Source organism: Mixophyes fleayi, chromosome 1 (assembly GCF_038048845.1).
Source record: "Mixophyes fleayi isolate aMixFle1 chromosome 1, aMixFle1.hap1, whole genome shotgun sequence".
NCBI lineage: Eukaryota > Metazoa > Chordata > Amphibia > Anura > Limnodynastidae > Mixophyes > Mixophyes fleayi.
In genome coordinates this window covers 57,667,284-57,684,141 of record NC_134402.1, presented here as the reverse complement: position 1 = coordinate 57,684,141, position 16,858 = coordinate 57,667,284, and the positions used below count along the sequence as shown (strand labels likewise).

Below are 16,858 nucleotides of genomic sequence, written 5' to 3'. Positions count from 1 at the left end.
GGAGGGAATCTGAAATGGAGACTGTTATCACCTGATTGGCTGAGAGGAATCATGTGACTGAATCCAAGATGGATGCTCCCATACTCTGATTCTGGAGGGATCTCTGGAGTGGAGACAGACTGGACAACATCTTACAGAGAGGTCTGAAACCAGCATAGCCTGAGAATCGCAGGGACAGCTTGGAAAGGCAGTGAAGAGGTATTTGACAGAACCTGACAGTCTGGAGTGTGACAAGCTCATACTTGCCTACTCTCCCGGAGTTCTCCCAGATTCCCAGGAAAGTAGGTTTTTTTTTCTTTGAAGAAAAAGACTCTGTCACCCTCCGCTAAACAGAGCACATGAATGTGCACTCTCCCCTCTTCAACTACCTTTAAGTATCCCATGTGATGTATAAAATCTTGTTTTACATGTTGGCTTTAAATGAGGGAAATAGTCCCCAGTTGGCTCCGTCCATCAGAACATATTAAATTTTACACCAAGCAGATGACGCCATGTAATGAACTGATTCCACATTAAAATGAGGCACATTTGTATGAACATAGACATGTCACATTGTTGTAGGCATAGTTTGCACTTTATTTTAAAATGAGCCTTCAAAAGTAACATACATAGAATGCTTATTTTTGTTTGAATTGATAAGTTCTTTTTTACTGTTTTCTTATTTTCTTGTGCGAATTGAGCACTGGTAGTGCAGCCAACATGGTTTCTTGTTTGAAAATCATGTTTGGGATATCAGGTTGTCTTTTTGGTGGCAAAACAATTAGATTTACCTCAGAGTATTAGCTGCTATAAGTCTATGTTCTAACCTTTAGTAAATTGACTAAATCTGCTATAAGTCATCCCAAACAAAGGAGAATTCTTTGTTCGAACTCTCTACTGTATAGAGCTGTTTTTTTTAGATTTCCATCAATTTAAAAAAGGTGAATTCATTATTGATGTTTAAAAATCCTCAGAACTTTTCTTATTCACTTTAATGTATCAATTAATTTCAATGTGTGCACTTTGCTTAGAAACTCCACTTAATGAACGGGCCCATTGAAACGAAAGGGAAACGTTTTCCATTTTTGGCCAAGCAGGCCGGTTGCACAATAGTCAGGTATTTGGTGCTGCAGGTGTCAGGACTATTCCAAATAACCCTGCAGTTTTTTCATGTTTCTGATTCTCCCCTGCAGAGGTTAATTCATTTGTTGACATTATGTAATTATGCTGCATTTTGAAAGCTCCCTCTACAAAACCGTTATGATATAGTAGTAAGTTTTTCAATGTTAATCATAAAAAAAGTGATAATCAGTGACTTAACTCTTAAATAAAAGCTTCTGAAATCTTTATGTATTTGCGGGGAGGGGGGGGGGGAATTAATAAATGGTGCTGAGGAGCTCTGGCAACTTGTACAGACACAATAAATGCAGGACCATTTGGAATTCATATAAGAACTCCAGAATGATGTCCAGTTGTGTCAGATTGTTCTGTTGCTGGCCCCTTGGCAGGCGCGGGCTGGGAGAGGGAAGCCCCGGGGGCACACAGACGGCCGCATCACATGACACGGGATGCGGCCACGTCATTGATGACGCAGCCGCATCCCCTGTCATGTGATGCGGCCGCCTGTGCGCTGACGCGGCCGCATCTGATGTCATCAGATGCGGCCGCGGGTACAAATGGGGAATATTGCATCCGGGGGGCGGCCGGCCGGCCTACCCCCCGGCCCTAATAGCGGTCTGACTGAGCGGCCCGGGGGGGCGCTGTCCCCCTGCCCTTTGAATAGTGGTGGAAAACTTCATAGATGCAGCTTTTACCATTCATTTTAATGCTTCAATATTTTAACAGGGTTAAAAGATTGTATGTGGAAACAGTATTGAATGGATTAAATTGATCTCTCATAGATTCACCTGAGAAATGGGTAATTTCAGTGATTTTGCCATTTCAGGGAATTTGTTTTGGGGGGGTTGGAAAATTGGTGATTTATAGGTTGATTTCCTTTTAATAGATTCAACAATTAGGAAATCAACCTCCAAATCACTGAAAATTAGTGATTTATATAACTATTTCTGAAAAGTGACTAAGTAAATATCACCCTTAATGTTTAGTCCCCCCCAACATTTGTGCCCCCCCCAACTGACAATAAGCATTATTTGCGATAAACTGATGAGCCTCTGTAGCAGATTTGTTCCCACCATACTATTATTAGAATAGGCATTAATATGGTACGTGAGAGATATTCTCAAGTATTTAAACTGGATTAGGAGTGCTCTAGCAATCCATTTCTAGCTCTTTTTTCTTTTTGTCCTACTTATGTTTCATAATGGAAAGAGCACCCCCTCACTATGATAATGATTCTGATATCTAGATGAGGCATATCCCTACTCTGTGCGGACTACTCCCCCCTTTTTCTTTTGACCCCAGTAAAGGTATGTCAGGGATGGTCCCTATTGTATTGTGTATTGTACCGTGAGCTTGCATTGTCTCATTGTTATTGTTTGCTGTGTACTGTTGTTCTTCCCTATCCACTCCATAGTGCATTATAGTGAGTAGGGTCCGGTAGAAGATACTGCACCACACCTAGTTGGCTGCGGTGGTACACATGGACCCAGTGCAGATGTTAGAGCATTGTTGTTGTTGCTACTAAACTAGATTGGGTGGGATACACTAGACTAGATTAGGGCTAGTCAGTCATGGGGGGGGGGGATTGTTTGTTCTGTTTGCCCCCACAGCCAGTTTTATTAATCAGAAAAATAAAGAAAACTTCAAAATAAACACCTTGCCTGTCCAGCACTAACTAAACACATGTCGTTCCTGACTGTCAAAACCAAACAAAACATAAGACGTTCCAGCATGTATATTTTACTCACAGCAAGTATCAGGCTTTCTTTCTAGAGACTCTGCAGTCCCTTTCCCCATGCAGAAATAGACTGGATGTCTAACCCTCACACAGTTGCAAGTGTTAATCAGCCTAATCTTAGGTTGGAGGCCCAAAAGACCCAAAATGGGACTTAATGAATGGAGCCTGCCCTCACTCTCCATCCATAACCCCAGGACCCTTTACCAGATTTTGCCAGAGGCCTTAAGCCCTTAGCAAGCGTCTAACCACATGCAAACATTTTACTGTGGTTTTGAAACATATAAGTAAGGAACCTGGGACAAACATATCTGTCCAACAATACTATTCCTGTGATTTTGTTACTAAATATATATATATATATATATATATATATATATATATATATATATATATATATATATATATATATATATATATATATATATGTGTGTGTGTGGTGTCTCCTCCCACAGGCTTGGATGACTGACAGGCGACACTCCCACCTTGTCTTTAAAGGAAGTCTCCTCAGGTGCTCTGTAACGCCTACCTATTCAGTATACAGCCACCCATATCAGTTATGCTGCTAGCTGTGGAAACAAACCACATCGTGTAAGTAAATCAGATTTTACATTTACTTTACCACATGTCTCAGACCTGTACATAACTTAACATAAGCACAGTGCTACACCCATGTATGATTTGATTTGCAGCCTTTTACCTGCAGACTGTTAGCTCATTAGCGGCATAGTGGCAAACCACTCCAATTGCCACTTGTCAGAGATGACCTAAACGGGTCCTTTCTCCTGAACTCCAGCTGCTATACCTTGTGGGTATCGATCGATAGAGAAACAGACAACTTCAGATGTTTAGGCTGAAAATGATTCTGATTCTGACCAGCCCTAAGTCAGAGTAGCTTTATTTATGCATAGTTTCACAGACAAAAGAAGATAAGGAATCCAAGGTTTCTGAAGGCATCCTGTTCAGGTCAGCAGTTTGTAGACAGGATGTACAGCAGGTGTCTTATCTCAGTCACGTAGGCCTCAAATGGGGGTCGTGGGCTCCCTGTACTGAAACTGCTGGATGTGCACATTCTTGAGAAGAGACATATTGAAGAAAAGATAAGAATGTGAGGCAAAGTTCATTAGGGAATAGTAATTATACAAAATGCATTACTTTAAGAAGTTCATAAAATGTATATCTCTCACATAAACCCCTCTTTTTATCATTTTTATAATTGCCCTGCCTATCCTTTTGGTGTGCATGAAGCACTCCTGCACCCGACCTACTTCATTCAATTCAATGGAACCTCTGATAGGCCCTTAGAGGATGGTAAAGATACATTCAATCAGGTCTATGGTTCATGTACACCTAATTCTTAAAAATAATAAAAAAAGAAAATGGGAAAGACTGAGGGGGGGAGAGTACAAAAGAGCCTTAAAGCTCAGAGAGGGCAAGATAAACATCTGATACCGGTTTGGGCTTTACATGTCTTTTAAGAGACTTTTTATTCAGAATGAGATCATTTTTGCACCTTTTCAAACAGTATTGGAAAAAACATAAGCTTAGTTTAAAAATGACATATAGCAACAACAATAAAGCGAATATCTTAGCTATCCATATTAAAATGCCTGAAATCCATGCGAAAATACCTTTGCCCCAATTACTAGGATTTAACCATGAGAAGGCTGATGTCCACCAGCCATCATTAACCGTATCGGGGTCAAAATTCTCTTTCCTGAATTTCTCCTTCATTTCCTTGGCTTCTGTCATGTACCTGTCTATTACTTCTTCTGGATTATCAGTGTCATTTGTTACAAAGTTACAACAATGTGTTCCGTATTCTGTTTCTAGGGTCAAACAGTACCCTCCTGACTGAGCAGTGATGTAGTCTAATACAAGTTGATGTTGTATTAACTGGGTTTTCATCGCCTGCAGTTCTTTTCCAACATACCTAAAGGATTTGTCATAAATTTCTGTTATGTTATCTAAAAGTCCTGCAACCTTTAATATCATATTATAGTTTGCCATGTACCCCCATGTCCCTATTGAAATGATGTTACCAAATCCAATACCCACATTGTGCCCTTTGGACTTTGCTATGAGAGGGATATGTTCAGTATCTATTGTCTTAATTTCCCTTTTTTCAAGCCTATGGTCCTTTTTATTCCTGAATACTCCTCTGAGGTCATCATGGGTCATGACATAGAATTCAGGAACCAATCTGGCCAAGTAGCATACCCCTATTGAATTTGGGGGGAGCCACCTGTAGGCATTGCGTCCACATACATAATAAACATCATCTGGTAAAAGGTAGGGGATATCATAAAACAGGCAATATGTAGATACCTGTTGTCCTAAGTGACATGAAGTGTCATTTTCTGCTCTGTCATTGTCAAAGGCAGGCAGTGTGCCGTTCCAGGTGAGATTATATCTGTCATATTGACATTTTATACACTCCTGACTCTTTAAAAAAATAGTACCTTTTCCGGATTCCATCTTCACTGTTTGGTTGCATTCAGAATTACAGTGTGATAAATAAGGTTGGGTGAAATTCACTATAACTTGACAGCGTGATTTAGGGACAGACCCTAAAGGGAAACTCTTATTCTGGTAACTAATGCGTATTTGGCCATATGGGGTCCATATTGACTCATTTATAGCCCTATTGGATTCTATTCCCTTATTGAAACAATATTTTAAAGGACCTTACTCCCCTTCATGGTTTTTCCTGGGTCACCGTAGCCTTTTTGCAGTGGCTGGCGTGGATCCAAGGATCCTTTCCTTCAAGTCTCACAGAAGTGGGTGTAGTCAACAGAACTTGATATGGCCCCTCAAACCGTGGTTCCAGAGACCTCCTCACGTGTCTTTTTACGAAGACGTAATCTCCTGGCACCAGGGCATGTGTTCCAGTGCAATCCTCTGGATCTGGGATTGAAGAGAAAACTCAAGAATGTATGTTAGTGAGGGACTTCTGTAGTTCTTTCACATAACTAGTCAGTTCACCTTGGTGTTTCACTAGAGATTGTGGAAAATAACACCCTGTCTTTGGCGGCCCCCCAAACAGTATTTCATAGGGGCTCAGCTTGTGTTTCTTATTAGGTGTTGTCCTGACTGAGTATAGGGCGAGGGGAAGGCATTGCAGCCAGGGCATCCCTGTGCTTTTCATGGCTTTCTGCATTTTGAGCTTGAGAGTGCCATTTAGCCTTTCTACCTTGCCACTACTCTGTGGGTGGTAGGGGGTATGGAATGCTTGAGCAATTCCCAAGTCTGACATGATAGATGTCATCACTTCTCCTGTAAAAGTAGTACCTCTGTCTGATTCAATCACCTCTGGAACCCCGTATCTACATACTACCTCAGATAGCAGCTTCTTGGCTGTGTTTTTTGCTGTGGCTTTGGATATCCCCCACGCTTCCGAAGAGACTGGAGAATAGATCAGTAGCTACTAGGACATATTCATATATTCCACATTTGGGTAGCTGAATGTAATCTATCTGTATGCGCTGAAAGGGGTAGAGGGGTTTAGGTGTCACCCTGGGAGGTACTGTTACTGTATGACCAGGGTTGTGTGTGTTACAGATGGCGCAGGCCTTTACCAGATTACTGGCAGCTGTGCTGAAGCCTGGCGCGATCCAGTGTCTGAATACAGTGTTAATTATTGCGTTTTTTTGTTTTTTTTTTGAGACATGGGAAGGCCCATGCACTATAGCAGCCAGTGTAGGAAAAAGGACTCTAGGGAGACAGTGTCTGTCTGTTGTGGCCCATATGCCCTCTATGTGTTCCGCCCCCCTCTTTTTCCACTCCTCTCTTTCAGATACTGCTGCTTGCTTTTGGAGGATTTTCAGCATTTCCAGATCTATAGGGAGGGTGGGGGGTGTTGTGGACACTAAATAGTGTTGTACTAGCGGTAAGTCTGCTGCAGCTCTTGCAGCCTGGTCTGCTAGTCTGTTTCCTCTTACTTCCATAGTCTGCTCTCTGGTGTGTGCTTTTACCTTTATGACTGCCACTTCCTTGGGCAGTTCTAATGCAGCAAACAACCTCAAAATGATTTCTGCATTTTTAATGGGTTTACCATTAGAGGCCATAAAGTGTCTGTTCTTCCAAATACTTTGATAGTCATGTGCAACCCCAAAGGCATATCTGGAGTCAGTGTAAATGTTAGCTGTTCTCCCTTCTGCATACTGACATGCACTTATAAGTGCTTCTAATTCAGCTTGCTGTGCAGATTGACTTGGTGGGAGGGGTTGCTGGAGTACAATATCTGTTTCTGTTGTAACTGCATAACCTGTTTTGGGAGAGCCCTCCTCATAGTACCTAGACCCATCTACAAACAGGAGTAAATCAGGGTTGCTAAGAGATGTCTCTTTAACATCCCCGGGAGGTTTAGTTTCCAGATCCATTAAGGCTAGGCAGTCATGATCACAGAAAAAAGTTTTTAGTTGTGTTTCCTGTTTTGTCACAGTCTCAACACTCTCTGTATTGTCTGTGTCTTCAGCGTCTATACTGTTACTCCCCTCTTTTATATCCATGCAACTTGGGAACAATGTTGCTGGATTTAAAACTGTGCATCTTTTTAGTGTAACGTTTGAGGGTGTCAGTAGTGCTACTTCATATTTAGTTAATCTAGCCGCTGAGATGTGTTTTGTTCTGGCTTGATTCAGTATTTCCATGACTGAGTGTGGTACCTGAATGGTGAGAGGGTGATCCAGCACTATGTCTGCAACTTTTTGTAGCAATAAAGCGGCTGCTGCTACTGCTTTTATACATGTTGGGGCTCCCACTATGACGGGGTCTAATTTTTGTGAGTAGTACCCCAATGGTCTTTGTCTACTCCCATGTTCTTGTGTTAGTACGCCATGAGCGTGCCCTTCTTGTTCATGGCAGAACAAGTTAAACGGTAGTTCATAGTTAGGGAGCCCAAGGGCTGGGGCGCTTGTGATTAAATCTTTGATCAGCTCAAAAGCTGCTTTTTGTTCAGCTGTTGACCAAAACATATTGCAACTTCTATTCATTGGAAGTTGGATCAATGCAATCTGGATTGCCTAAATGGTCTTTTTTTGCTGGAGATCTGTGAAGAAAAAAACTTTTGCATAAAGATTAACATTTATTCACTAGGAATTACAGTAACTGTTATTAATTCACGTTGAACAGCTGCTAATACGACACTTGCTTAAAAGTTTCTCTTTGTAGCTTAACTGTGACGCTATGCGTTCCATGCAATGAAAAACTGATTTCCTCAAAGAGGCAGTCCCCAATATCACAAACAGGGAATGTCAAAGTGACGAGACCTGGTCGAGTGTTCAAAGCCACTCCTTTCTCATCATCTCTTTGTAAACCAAATATTCACACATATTTCCAGATTCTGTGATTTCCATGTTTAAAGTACAAATATATATTCACAATTCTCGCTCACAGACGACATTTTATCTCGTAACAATTCTTTATGGGCATAACAAACCCTCCTGATTTCTGAGAACATTTATCAGCGCCATTTTACACAGATAAAAACAGCTTGTAATATATCTCCATGTAAAGCTCACTCCCACAATTCTCAACTTCATTAAAGAGAAAGCTATTTTTCTCAAAAAAAAAAAAAAAAATTACTTTGTTCAAATATAGAAACGGCTTGTTGGACCCCAGCCAACTTTGTTCTGAAACCAGTAATAGTGATAATGTGCATTATTTACAGTCTTGTGACGGACCAAAAACTTTAAAACTTCTTTTGCATCTCTTCAAAAACATTACATTTACAACTGTACAGCTTTTTCAACCTTGAAACATGTCTCTTGTAAAACGGTCAAGACAGACAAACACGGATCTCTCTCACACACAGTAAGAAGGAGATAAAACTCACATACAGAGAAAGAAAAATTAACTGCTATCTTCCAGCCTACTGCTGTGGAACTTCAAGTCCCAGCATTAGATTAAATACACATTAGCTTCAACATGCTAATATCAATCAGCACTCAGGACATATTTTTCCTATTGAAAAATAGAAACATACTTGGAAGAACCATTTTATCAATGTTACATTGTCAGATAACAAAAAAAACACAGAGTGCTTCTTATCTCAACACACTGAAATCTTTTACACAGAATAAGGGAGGGGCACATCTCACTCTTCAGCTGCGCAGCATTTAAACATACATTTTTAGTACACAACCTACTTGATTCATTGTTTTAGTCATTATATCATTTAGCTTGTGATACATTTTCTATTTAATCATTGTCACTTAAATTTGTTAACTGTAACATATCACAGCAATCATTGTCATTCTCTAATTCTTCTGACATTTTACACCATGCAACACATCTGTCAAAATAACCTTTTTCTTTCAGTGTTTTCTCATTGTCTTTAATTAGTTGTTTAAAAAATGGAACCTTTATTATACCGGTTTTCAGACACCCCTGCAGCTTTGAACAGTTTTCTCATCCCTTTTGTGAAATCCTTGCCTTTATGCTTTCGCATATACTTTATGGGGTCTAGATCCCCGTACTTTTCGGATTTCTTTCCTGTCTTGGACCCTTTATTTCCCATAATGGGATTACCTTATGGTCCAATATATTTTGAATGAGAAAACTTTTATTTGTTCCTGTCTTGCTTTACAACAAGTTTGCAGCTGGTCTGCCTTTCTGAATGTTCCTAACTACTTTCATTAAAATCCATCAAAAAACACAATCACGTATACAATCAAGATTATTTGCAGGGTCAACTGTGTGATCTGACTGAGTTCTGTGGTGTTATTCATGTGTACAGATGTATCAGGTGTATGGCATAGAGAAGACAATATATCAATACATGTAACAATACAAGACAGATTACACACAAGTACCTTGATACTCTTAATAGTATCTGTTGCCAGAGTTCAGGGATCTCCGTCAATCAGACTGCAGTACCCTCGAGCTGGGATAATTCCCCCTCCACAGAGACAGCTCTAAGAGCAAAAATAAAGCTTTTTGCTCACCAGCGCTGGATTAACGTCTGTCTGACTGGAAAGGGAGAACCCCGTTGTCGGGAGGTCTGATGTATTGGAGATCCCGGCGACGAGTCCCCACTGAAACTGTCAGAGATGACCTAAACGGGTCCTTTCTCCTGAACTCCAGCTGCTATACCTTGTGGGTATCGATCGATAGAGAAACAGACAACTTCAGATGTTTAGGCTGAAAATGATTCTGATTCTGACCAGCCCTAAGTCAGAGTAGCTTTATTTATGCATAGTTTCACAGACAAAAGAAGATAAGGAATCCAAGGTTTCTGAAGGCATCCTGTTCAGGTCAGCAGTTTGTAGACAGGATGTACAGCAGGTGTCTTATCTCAGTCACGTAGGCCTCAAATGGGGGTCGTGGGCTCCCTGTACTGAAACTGCTGGATGTGCACATTCTTGAGAAGAGACATATTGAAGAAAAGATAAGAATGTGAGGCAAAGTTCATTAGGGAATAGTAATTATACAAAATGCATTACTTTAAGAAGTTCATAAAATGTATATCTCTCACACACTATATATATATATATATATATATATATATATATATATATATATATATATATATATATTAGTGCATCTTTATGTTTATGAGTCAATATATCTGCCACAAGTTTCTCAGGATGTGATACTATGTTCAGGTAAAGTTATCTGACCATTGCAACATCCCTCTCATTTACATTGGAAAGTGACTTTTGGTTACAAATAGTGTTTGCTTTTTTAGAAAGCCCCTCCCAATTGGATTACAGTGTTATATGAAGTTCTGTTTTTTCACTGTGTTTATCACACACCCTGTCTTCCTCTCAGAGTTTACACTTTCCTTTTTCAATTGTGAGCATGAAGAAGATTTTGTGCCTTTGCTGGTTCTTCATAGCCATTGTCTATGAAACCCGTGCTGGAGTCTATAAAGACTTTAGCAATTGTTTCCAATATTTCTATAAAGCTCAAATCCCGAAAGGATTGGAAAGCATTGCTTCACCTAGTCACTTTGATCTCAGCGATTTGCCAGATGGAATTAAAAACCCAGCAGACGTGGCATCTCCAGCTTATATATGTCAAATGTCTAATGGAAAGTCGTACTTTGCCACCTTGTATGACAGAGGTAGACGCATCCCTCTGTATTCTGCCTACATTCTGGACAAGAGAGATAACGTTCCATCAGAATGTGGAAGACAAGGATTCTTCACGTTAGAACCTCAGGTGTGTATTCCTTACTTATGTTCCATTTAGTAACATTATCTTATGGGCTAAAAATTTGCACTGATACATTTCCAGTTCAACTAAAGCAAGGTTGTAATCAACATCTAGGGGTAAATGTATTAAGTGACGATTTCTGCAAGTCCCTGGAAATCGGCAATTAATATATTTACCCCTAGTGTCCCATTTACAGTTAGGATTACATTTATAACCTTGTCGCTGCCATTTTGCTCTGCAGGGCGCAAAAATACAAAATGTGCGGGCAGATTTAACAGCTGAGAGGGGTGCATGTCCTAGGTCAACTCTAAGTCACAGTGTAAAAATGAAGCTGCTCAGTTTGTGTTCTATATACAAAAGCAAACAGTATATTTGCATTGCAACATGGTTTGTCCTAGTGCAAATTTGCTACAAACTCTAAATGAGACCTCGGATGTTTATTAATAAGTTGTGACTCTTACTGTAATTATTAGCATTATTATTAACATTTTTAGTTGAGATAAAATCTGCTTTATTTAACTGTATTAGGAATGAACTGTAAGCAAAGTCTAGTTATGTTAACACAGAGCCGTAACGATGGCGGTGTAGCCGGTGCAACCGCCCAGGGCGCAAAGCCAAGGGGGCGCCACAGCTGGCTGCAATTTGTACTATTAATCTCTATATAATATGCCCTGCTAGCAAACTTGGCCGCATGCTGCCTGTTCCTGTATAGAGGCAGAATGCGGCCACTCTCATCACAAAGGGAGTGTGGCCTCTTTATGTGCACACTGCACAGGCGCACCCCCTGACCTCTGTGCTCTACGCCCACATGATGCACGGTTCGTGTAGAGATTTGCCTGCCCTTCTGCTGTTGGCAGACTTTCACCCCTTCCCTCTCACCATACCTCCCAAGTTACACTGGGACAGTCCCGATTTCAGTGGACTGTCCCGCTGTCCCACCCGATTTACAATTTGTCCCGCTTTACCAGGACATAGCAGCCAGTTTCCCCGCTGGTCTAGGAGGAAGTGGGGCAGGACGTGTCCCAAAAATGCTACTGCGCATGCGCAAAATAGTGGCCATGCCTACTGCGCATGTGCAAAAGGACATTCGTGGGAGGGGATTAGTCTTGACAGGGGGCGTGGCCAATGTGTTCTTCTTTTGGACCTCCAATTGTTGGGAGGTATGCCTCACTTCCCACCTGTCTGCCTGTCTTTATCATTCACCCCTCTTGTGTTTTCCTCTCTGTCTGCTATTTTGAATGTGTGGCTGTGCATCTCTCTGTTTGTCTGTCTCTCTCTCTTACCCCCACTTTGTGACTGTCTTTAATTTTGTGCAACTCTGTCCCCCCCCCCCCAGCCATGTATCTTCTCCCCTGTTGTGTTTTCAGGATTGTCCCCATGGATACAGAAACAAGAAGAGTGCCTCATGCCTGAGGTCATTTAAGGCTAATTCAGCAAATGGAAGTAGAGATGCCCACTTGTCCTGTTTGTCGAAGGAAAGGCATCTCAAGTACTGTCTCTGTAAGACCAGAAGCTTTCCACTATGACAAGGATAGTAGTCAAACCTTTTGAGTGAGGGAGCTTCACAATGAAATCCATAGAAATGTGCAACCATACTTTGGGATTGATAGATAAGACTGCAACATAGGGCAAATAATGAAGTACTTTGCTTGTGACTTAAATATTGAAAGTAGTCACACAGTCCTTTTTTGTTTAAATTTGGCCACCAGAAAGGTCTTGGGAATATTTTGGAATGCAGCTATGGTGGAACAAAAAATGTCCCTACGTTAGCAGGCTGAAAGTGAGGTTGAGCTTCAGAAATTTTGCTCCATATGCCCAGCATATCTACAAAGAGGATTGATGGAATAATGGGTACTTTTTCCACTGAGGAATTTTCTGATGGAAAAAACTGTCTTGAGTGGGCATCTGCTTTAATATTTTTTAACCTTGGTGGAAGGAAATAATAATATTAAACTGGGTGAAAAAAAGGGTCCAGATGTTTCTCATCCATATTACCATTTAGTTTGCCCTAAAGCTATAATTTTGAGACATTTTGGATAATTCTCTAGTAGTAATTTGCAAAGCCAATAAAAGGTTGGATAGGTTTAATATCAAGAGGAGTAGGCCAATGAAGGACTGCAGAGTCCAATTGAAATTCTTCATCAGAAATTTCCCACAAAGGGAGTTTTCATTTGTTTGAATTGATATAACGTAAATGAGGATGAGGATATCTTAAACTTAGACAATCAGGAAGAACAATATATCTTGAAACACTTCATTAATATATCTTCTTGGTTGCCTATAGCAACCAAGAAGATTCTAGTTATTTATTTAGTAGATTCTACAAAATGACAGCTAGAATTTGATTGGTTGCTTTAGGCAATATCTCCACTTTTTCAAACCTGCAGTTTAGTAAATATACCCCAAGGGTTGAAATCTTCAGAGTGTTCATAGGAGAAGCTCTGCAAGACATGGAAACAGAAAGGTGAAGATAAAGTCAGGATCTAGGGAGTGGTATAGTAAGGGCTGCTGGAAGCTCTATGGGCTCCCTGGGTGGTGCCCCTCTACTCCTGGAAGCGGCACTCCCCTTAGGGCATTGCTCCCACACCCTTTGCTTCTTAACTTAGCAGGCGGGAAGTGGGGACAGCATATTTTGCTCCTCACAATGGGCTGTGACATCATAGCTCAGATTGCTTGAGAGAACACCAAATGTTGGGTAGAGGATCATTTAAAGATAGGGTTGGGGTGAGAGAAGGAAGGAGGGTGGCCTGTTACATTTGTACTAGGACCAGCAATTTCTGGTGGCAGCCCAGGTCCTGAGTGCCCCATTTGGAACCGTTTCCTTTGTCTGTGTAGATTTAGGAGACGCACAGACACCTTGCAAGCCAATGTTGGGTTTTCTTCAAACAGTTTTATACACAGTAAATGGTCAGAAAGGAATTGGCTAGAGCAACTAGCAAAGAGGTGCTGCTGAAGAATCAGAGTGCTAAAAAATGGGAGTAATTCCAGGTGCCAGTGAGGGAGCATGCTGATGGACCCGAAAGCCTTGCTACAGAAAGAGGTGCCATGGTGTGCAGTTGGTACCCACAGTTGGTGAGTGGATGGCTTGGCCAAACAACACCAGCAGGAATAGTCAGGGATGAATTGTGACAAAAACAAAGGGTGGTGGAGTAAACCCTTAGCAAGAGCTAACCTCCCACCAACTGCTTATTAAAAGCAACTAAAATACTAAAAATGGTATGCATCAAAACAAATTACTCAAAGCAAACACACTACATTGGATCTAATTTCACACAACATTAAAAAAAGAAAAACCATCACATGTTTATGTTCACTGATCACCTCCAAAATGCTGATCCCGGGGGCAATGTTATGCAAATGAGAGCTTGAACAATGTAAGTGAAAGTGGTTTACGGTGCTGTGTATGTTTCTATTGTTTTTAAGGAAGGAAATTATTTTTAGCGGAAATTATCTTTAACAAATTAATATAAATATTTATATTTTATTTTTCAGCTAGTTTATCGAAACATTAATGGAGACACGCTACCTATCAAAGATACAAAAAGTGAAATAAAGAATTATAACAAGAAACATGGCATTTCTGAAAGGCCTGAGAAAAACAGATCAAGCGTTCTTATAGAAACAAGTCAGGCTGTTGATTCAGACTATAAGAGTGAGCACTATCAGAGAGGACATTTGAATCCCTGTGGACATCATGTGGAAAAGGTTAATTATAAAACAACATTCACCCTGACCAATGTGGTGCCAATGACAAACAAGTTAAATAATGACATTTGGAGTAAGTATGAGGACTCGATGGTCAAATATTCTGATGGCTGTACCACCATGTACGTAATTATAGGCATTGTCCCAGGGAATAATGTGCTCAACAATCGTCTTACTATCCCCAGTTATGTGTGGAATGCTTACTGCTGTGTAGATAACAATGGTCAACCAATTAAATCTGGAGCTGCACTCATTGCAAATGACAATGCATTCGAACCAAACTATGAGGTTAAAAATATTGAAATTAGCGTCCTTCAAGTCAAACTGAAAGGACTGCTAGGTGTTCCACACAATATTGTGTTATTTCAAAATGATTGCAAACGCTAGAACATTTTAAAGATCTCGAATCTACTATATCATTGTCTTTAATTAGATTAAGTTTATGACTGTTAAATATGTAACCAGTTAATTTGTATTTGTGTTCATCTACTCTGTATAATCACAGCTTTGCTCACCTAACAGAACCTGCACTGGAATAGCTGGTATCAAATGTTTTTGAGCAACAATCAATCAAATGTATCATGTTTATACAATAAAATTATATTGCATTCCATTCCATTACTATGTCTTTATATGAATGTTACTACTTTCAATGTACACAGTAATATCCAAAAAAAGTACTTTCACTTTGCAAAAATCAAAAGTAAGCTTAATATTCCTAGGGGGGTATTCAATTGTTAGCGAGACGGGTGAAAATCCCGCGCTCGAAAAAAAAACAAAAAACCCGCGCTCGTTTTTTCCTGTTCGATCACTCGTTTTAAAAAAAAACCCGCTCAATTCCATTGTATCCACCCCCTCGCGCTCTATTATTGGTCCTAGCGAGTTTGAAATGAGGAGTGGTTAAGGCAGTCATTTTAGTATAAAAAAATAAAAGAAAATTAATGCAATCAAGAAGGGCCCCAGCACTGCACAGGAGATTGGGCCCCTACACTACAATCAAGAAGGGCCCCTACACTGCAATCAAGAAGGGCCCCAGCACTGCAAAGGAGATTGGGCCCCTACACTGCAATCAAGAAGGGCCCCAGCCCTGCAAAGGAGATTGGGCCCCTACACTGCAATCAAGAAGGGCCCCAGCACTGCAAAGGAGATTGGGCCCCTACACTGCACAAGAGAATGGGCCCCCACACTGCAATCAAGAAGGGCCCCAGCACTGCACAAGAGAATGGGCCCCCACACTGCAATCAAGAAGGGCCCCAGCACTGCAAGCAACAATGCCCCCTCCCTTGAAAGCAGATAGATTTTACAAGCAGGTAAATTTTTTGCCATTTACAAACATTTTGTGAACACTGGCCAAGCATGGACATTTATAAGGTACAAGTATTTGTTGGGACTTTGCGTAAATGAGTGTGTGTAGGTAAAGCATCAGAAAACTGAGGATTTCGTCCATTGTGAGTATTTTGTTTTTTTTGGTTTTTAATAAAAATCTATGGTGTACATGAGGGTGTTTACTGCATTTCTTGGGGTTTTATTATTTTTAATAAAGATTTGTGGTTGGAATGAGGGTGTTGTGCTTTTATTTAACATTTTGCTTTGTGGAACTACAGATCACAGCCAGCCGTGGGTGTAAGAGCATGTTGGCACTTGTGGTTCTACAAGTACAAACATGCCCTGGGTGTCATGGGTACGCTGGTGCTTGTAGTTAGACAAGAAGCAGCATGCCCACACTATTTAGGCCAACATGGCTGGCTGGGACATGTAGTTCCACAAGTCAAATTTTTTTTTTTTTTTCATACAAAATCCCCATTTATTACCCTGCTACCCACAGCCATGGGGTAGTAGGAAGAGCCCTAGTGCTATTGGCACTGGGCTGGGCAGGGCCTGATCAACCACTAGGCTGACCAGGCTGCAGCCTGGGGCGCTGGGTCCCGGGGGGCGCGGCACTGGGTATTTTTTTGTTTAAAAAAAAAAAAAAATTTTTTATTTTTTTTTTACATTTTTTTTTTCTTCATTCATTTTTTTTCCGGGGTGGGGGAGGGGGGGTCGCCGCGGGGGGGGTGGAGGGCTCGATGTTTGAAAGCATTGGTGGTCAGTGGTTAGCAACACACAGCCAATCGCCAGGCTGCCTGTTGCTGTGCAGCAGACAGGAAGCAGGACGTCTTC

General features: G+C 40.9%; 1 protein-coding gene and 1 long non-coding RNA gene across 2 annotated transcripts; one reads left to right on the top strand and one right to left on the bottom strand.

The window, feature by feature from the left end:
• Positions 1-3,678: 3,678 nt before the first annotated feature.
• Positions 3,679-9,971, bottom strand: LOC142138155 (uncharacterized). The gene is made up of 2 exons (XR_012688003.1): positions 9,649-9,971; positions 3,679-5,740 (listed from the first exon to the last, which is right to left on the bottom strand). It is a non-coding gene; the product is annotated as an uncharacterized LOC142138155 (long non-coding RNA).
• A 597-nt stretch (positions 9,972-10,568) lies between these two features.
• On the top strand, positions 10,569-15,311 carry LOC142138139 (endonuclease domain-containing 1 protein-like). Its single transcript, XM_075194804.1, has 2 exons — positions 10,569-10,999; positions 14,486-15,311. The coding sequence occupies exons 1-2, from the start codon at positions 10,637-10,639 to the stop codon at positions 15,083-15,085; spliced, it is 963 nt and encodes a 320-aa protein (XP_075050905.1). The 5' UTR covers positions 10,569-10,636; the 3' UTR covers positions 15,086-15,311.
• The last annotated feature ends 1,547 nt before the right edge of the window (positions 15,312-16,858 follow it).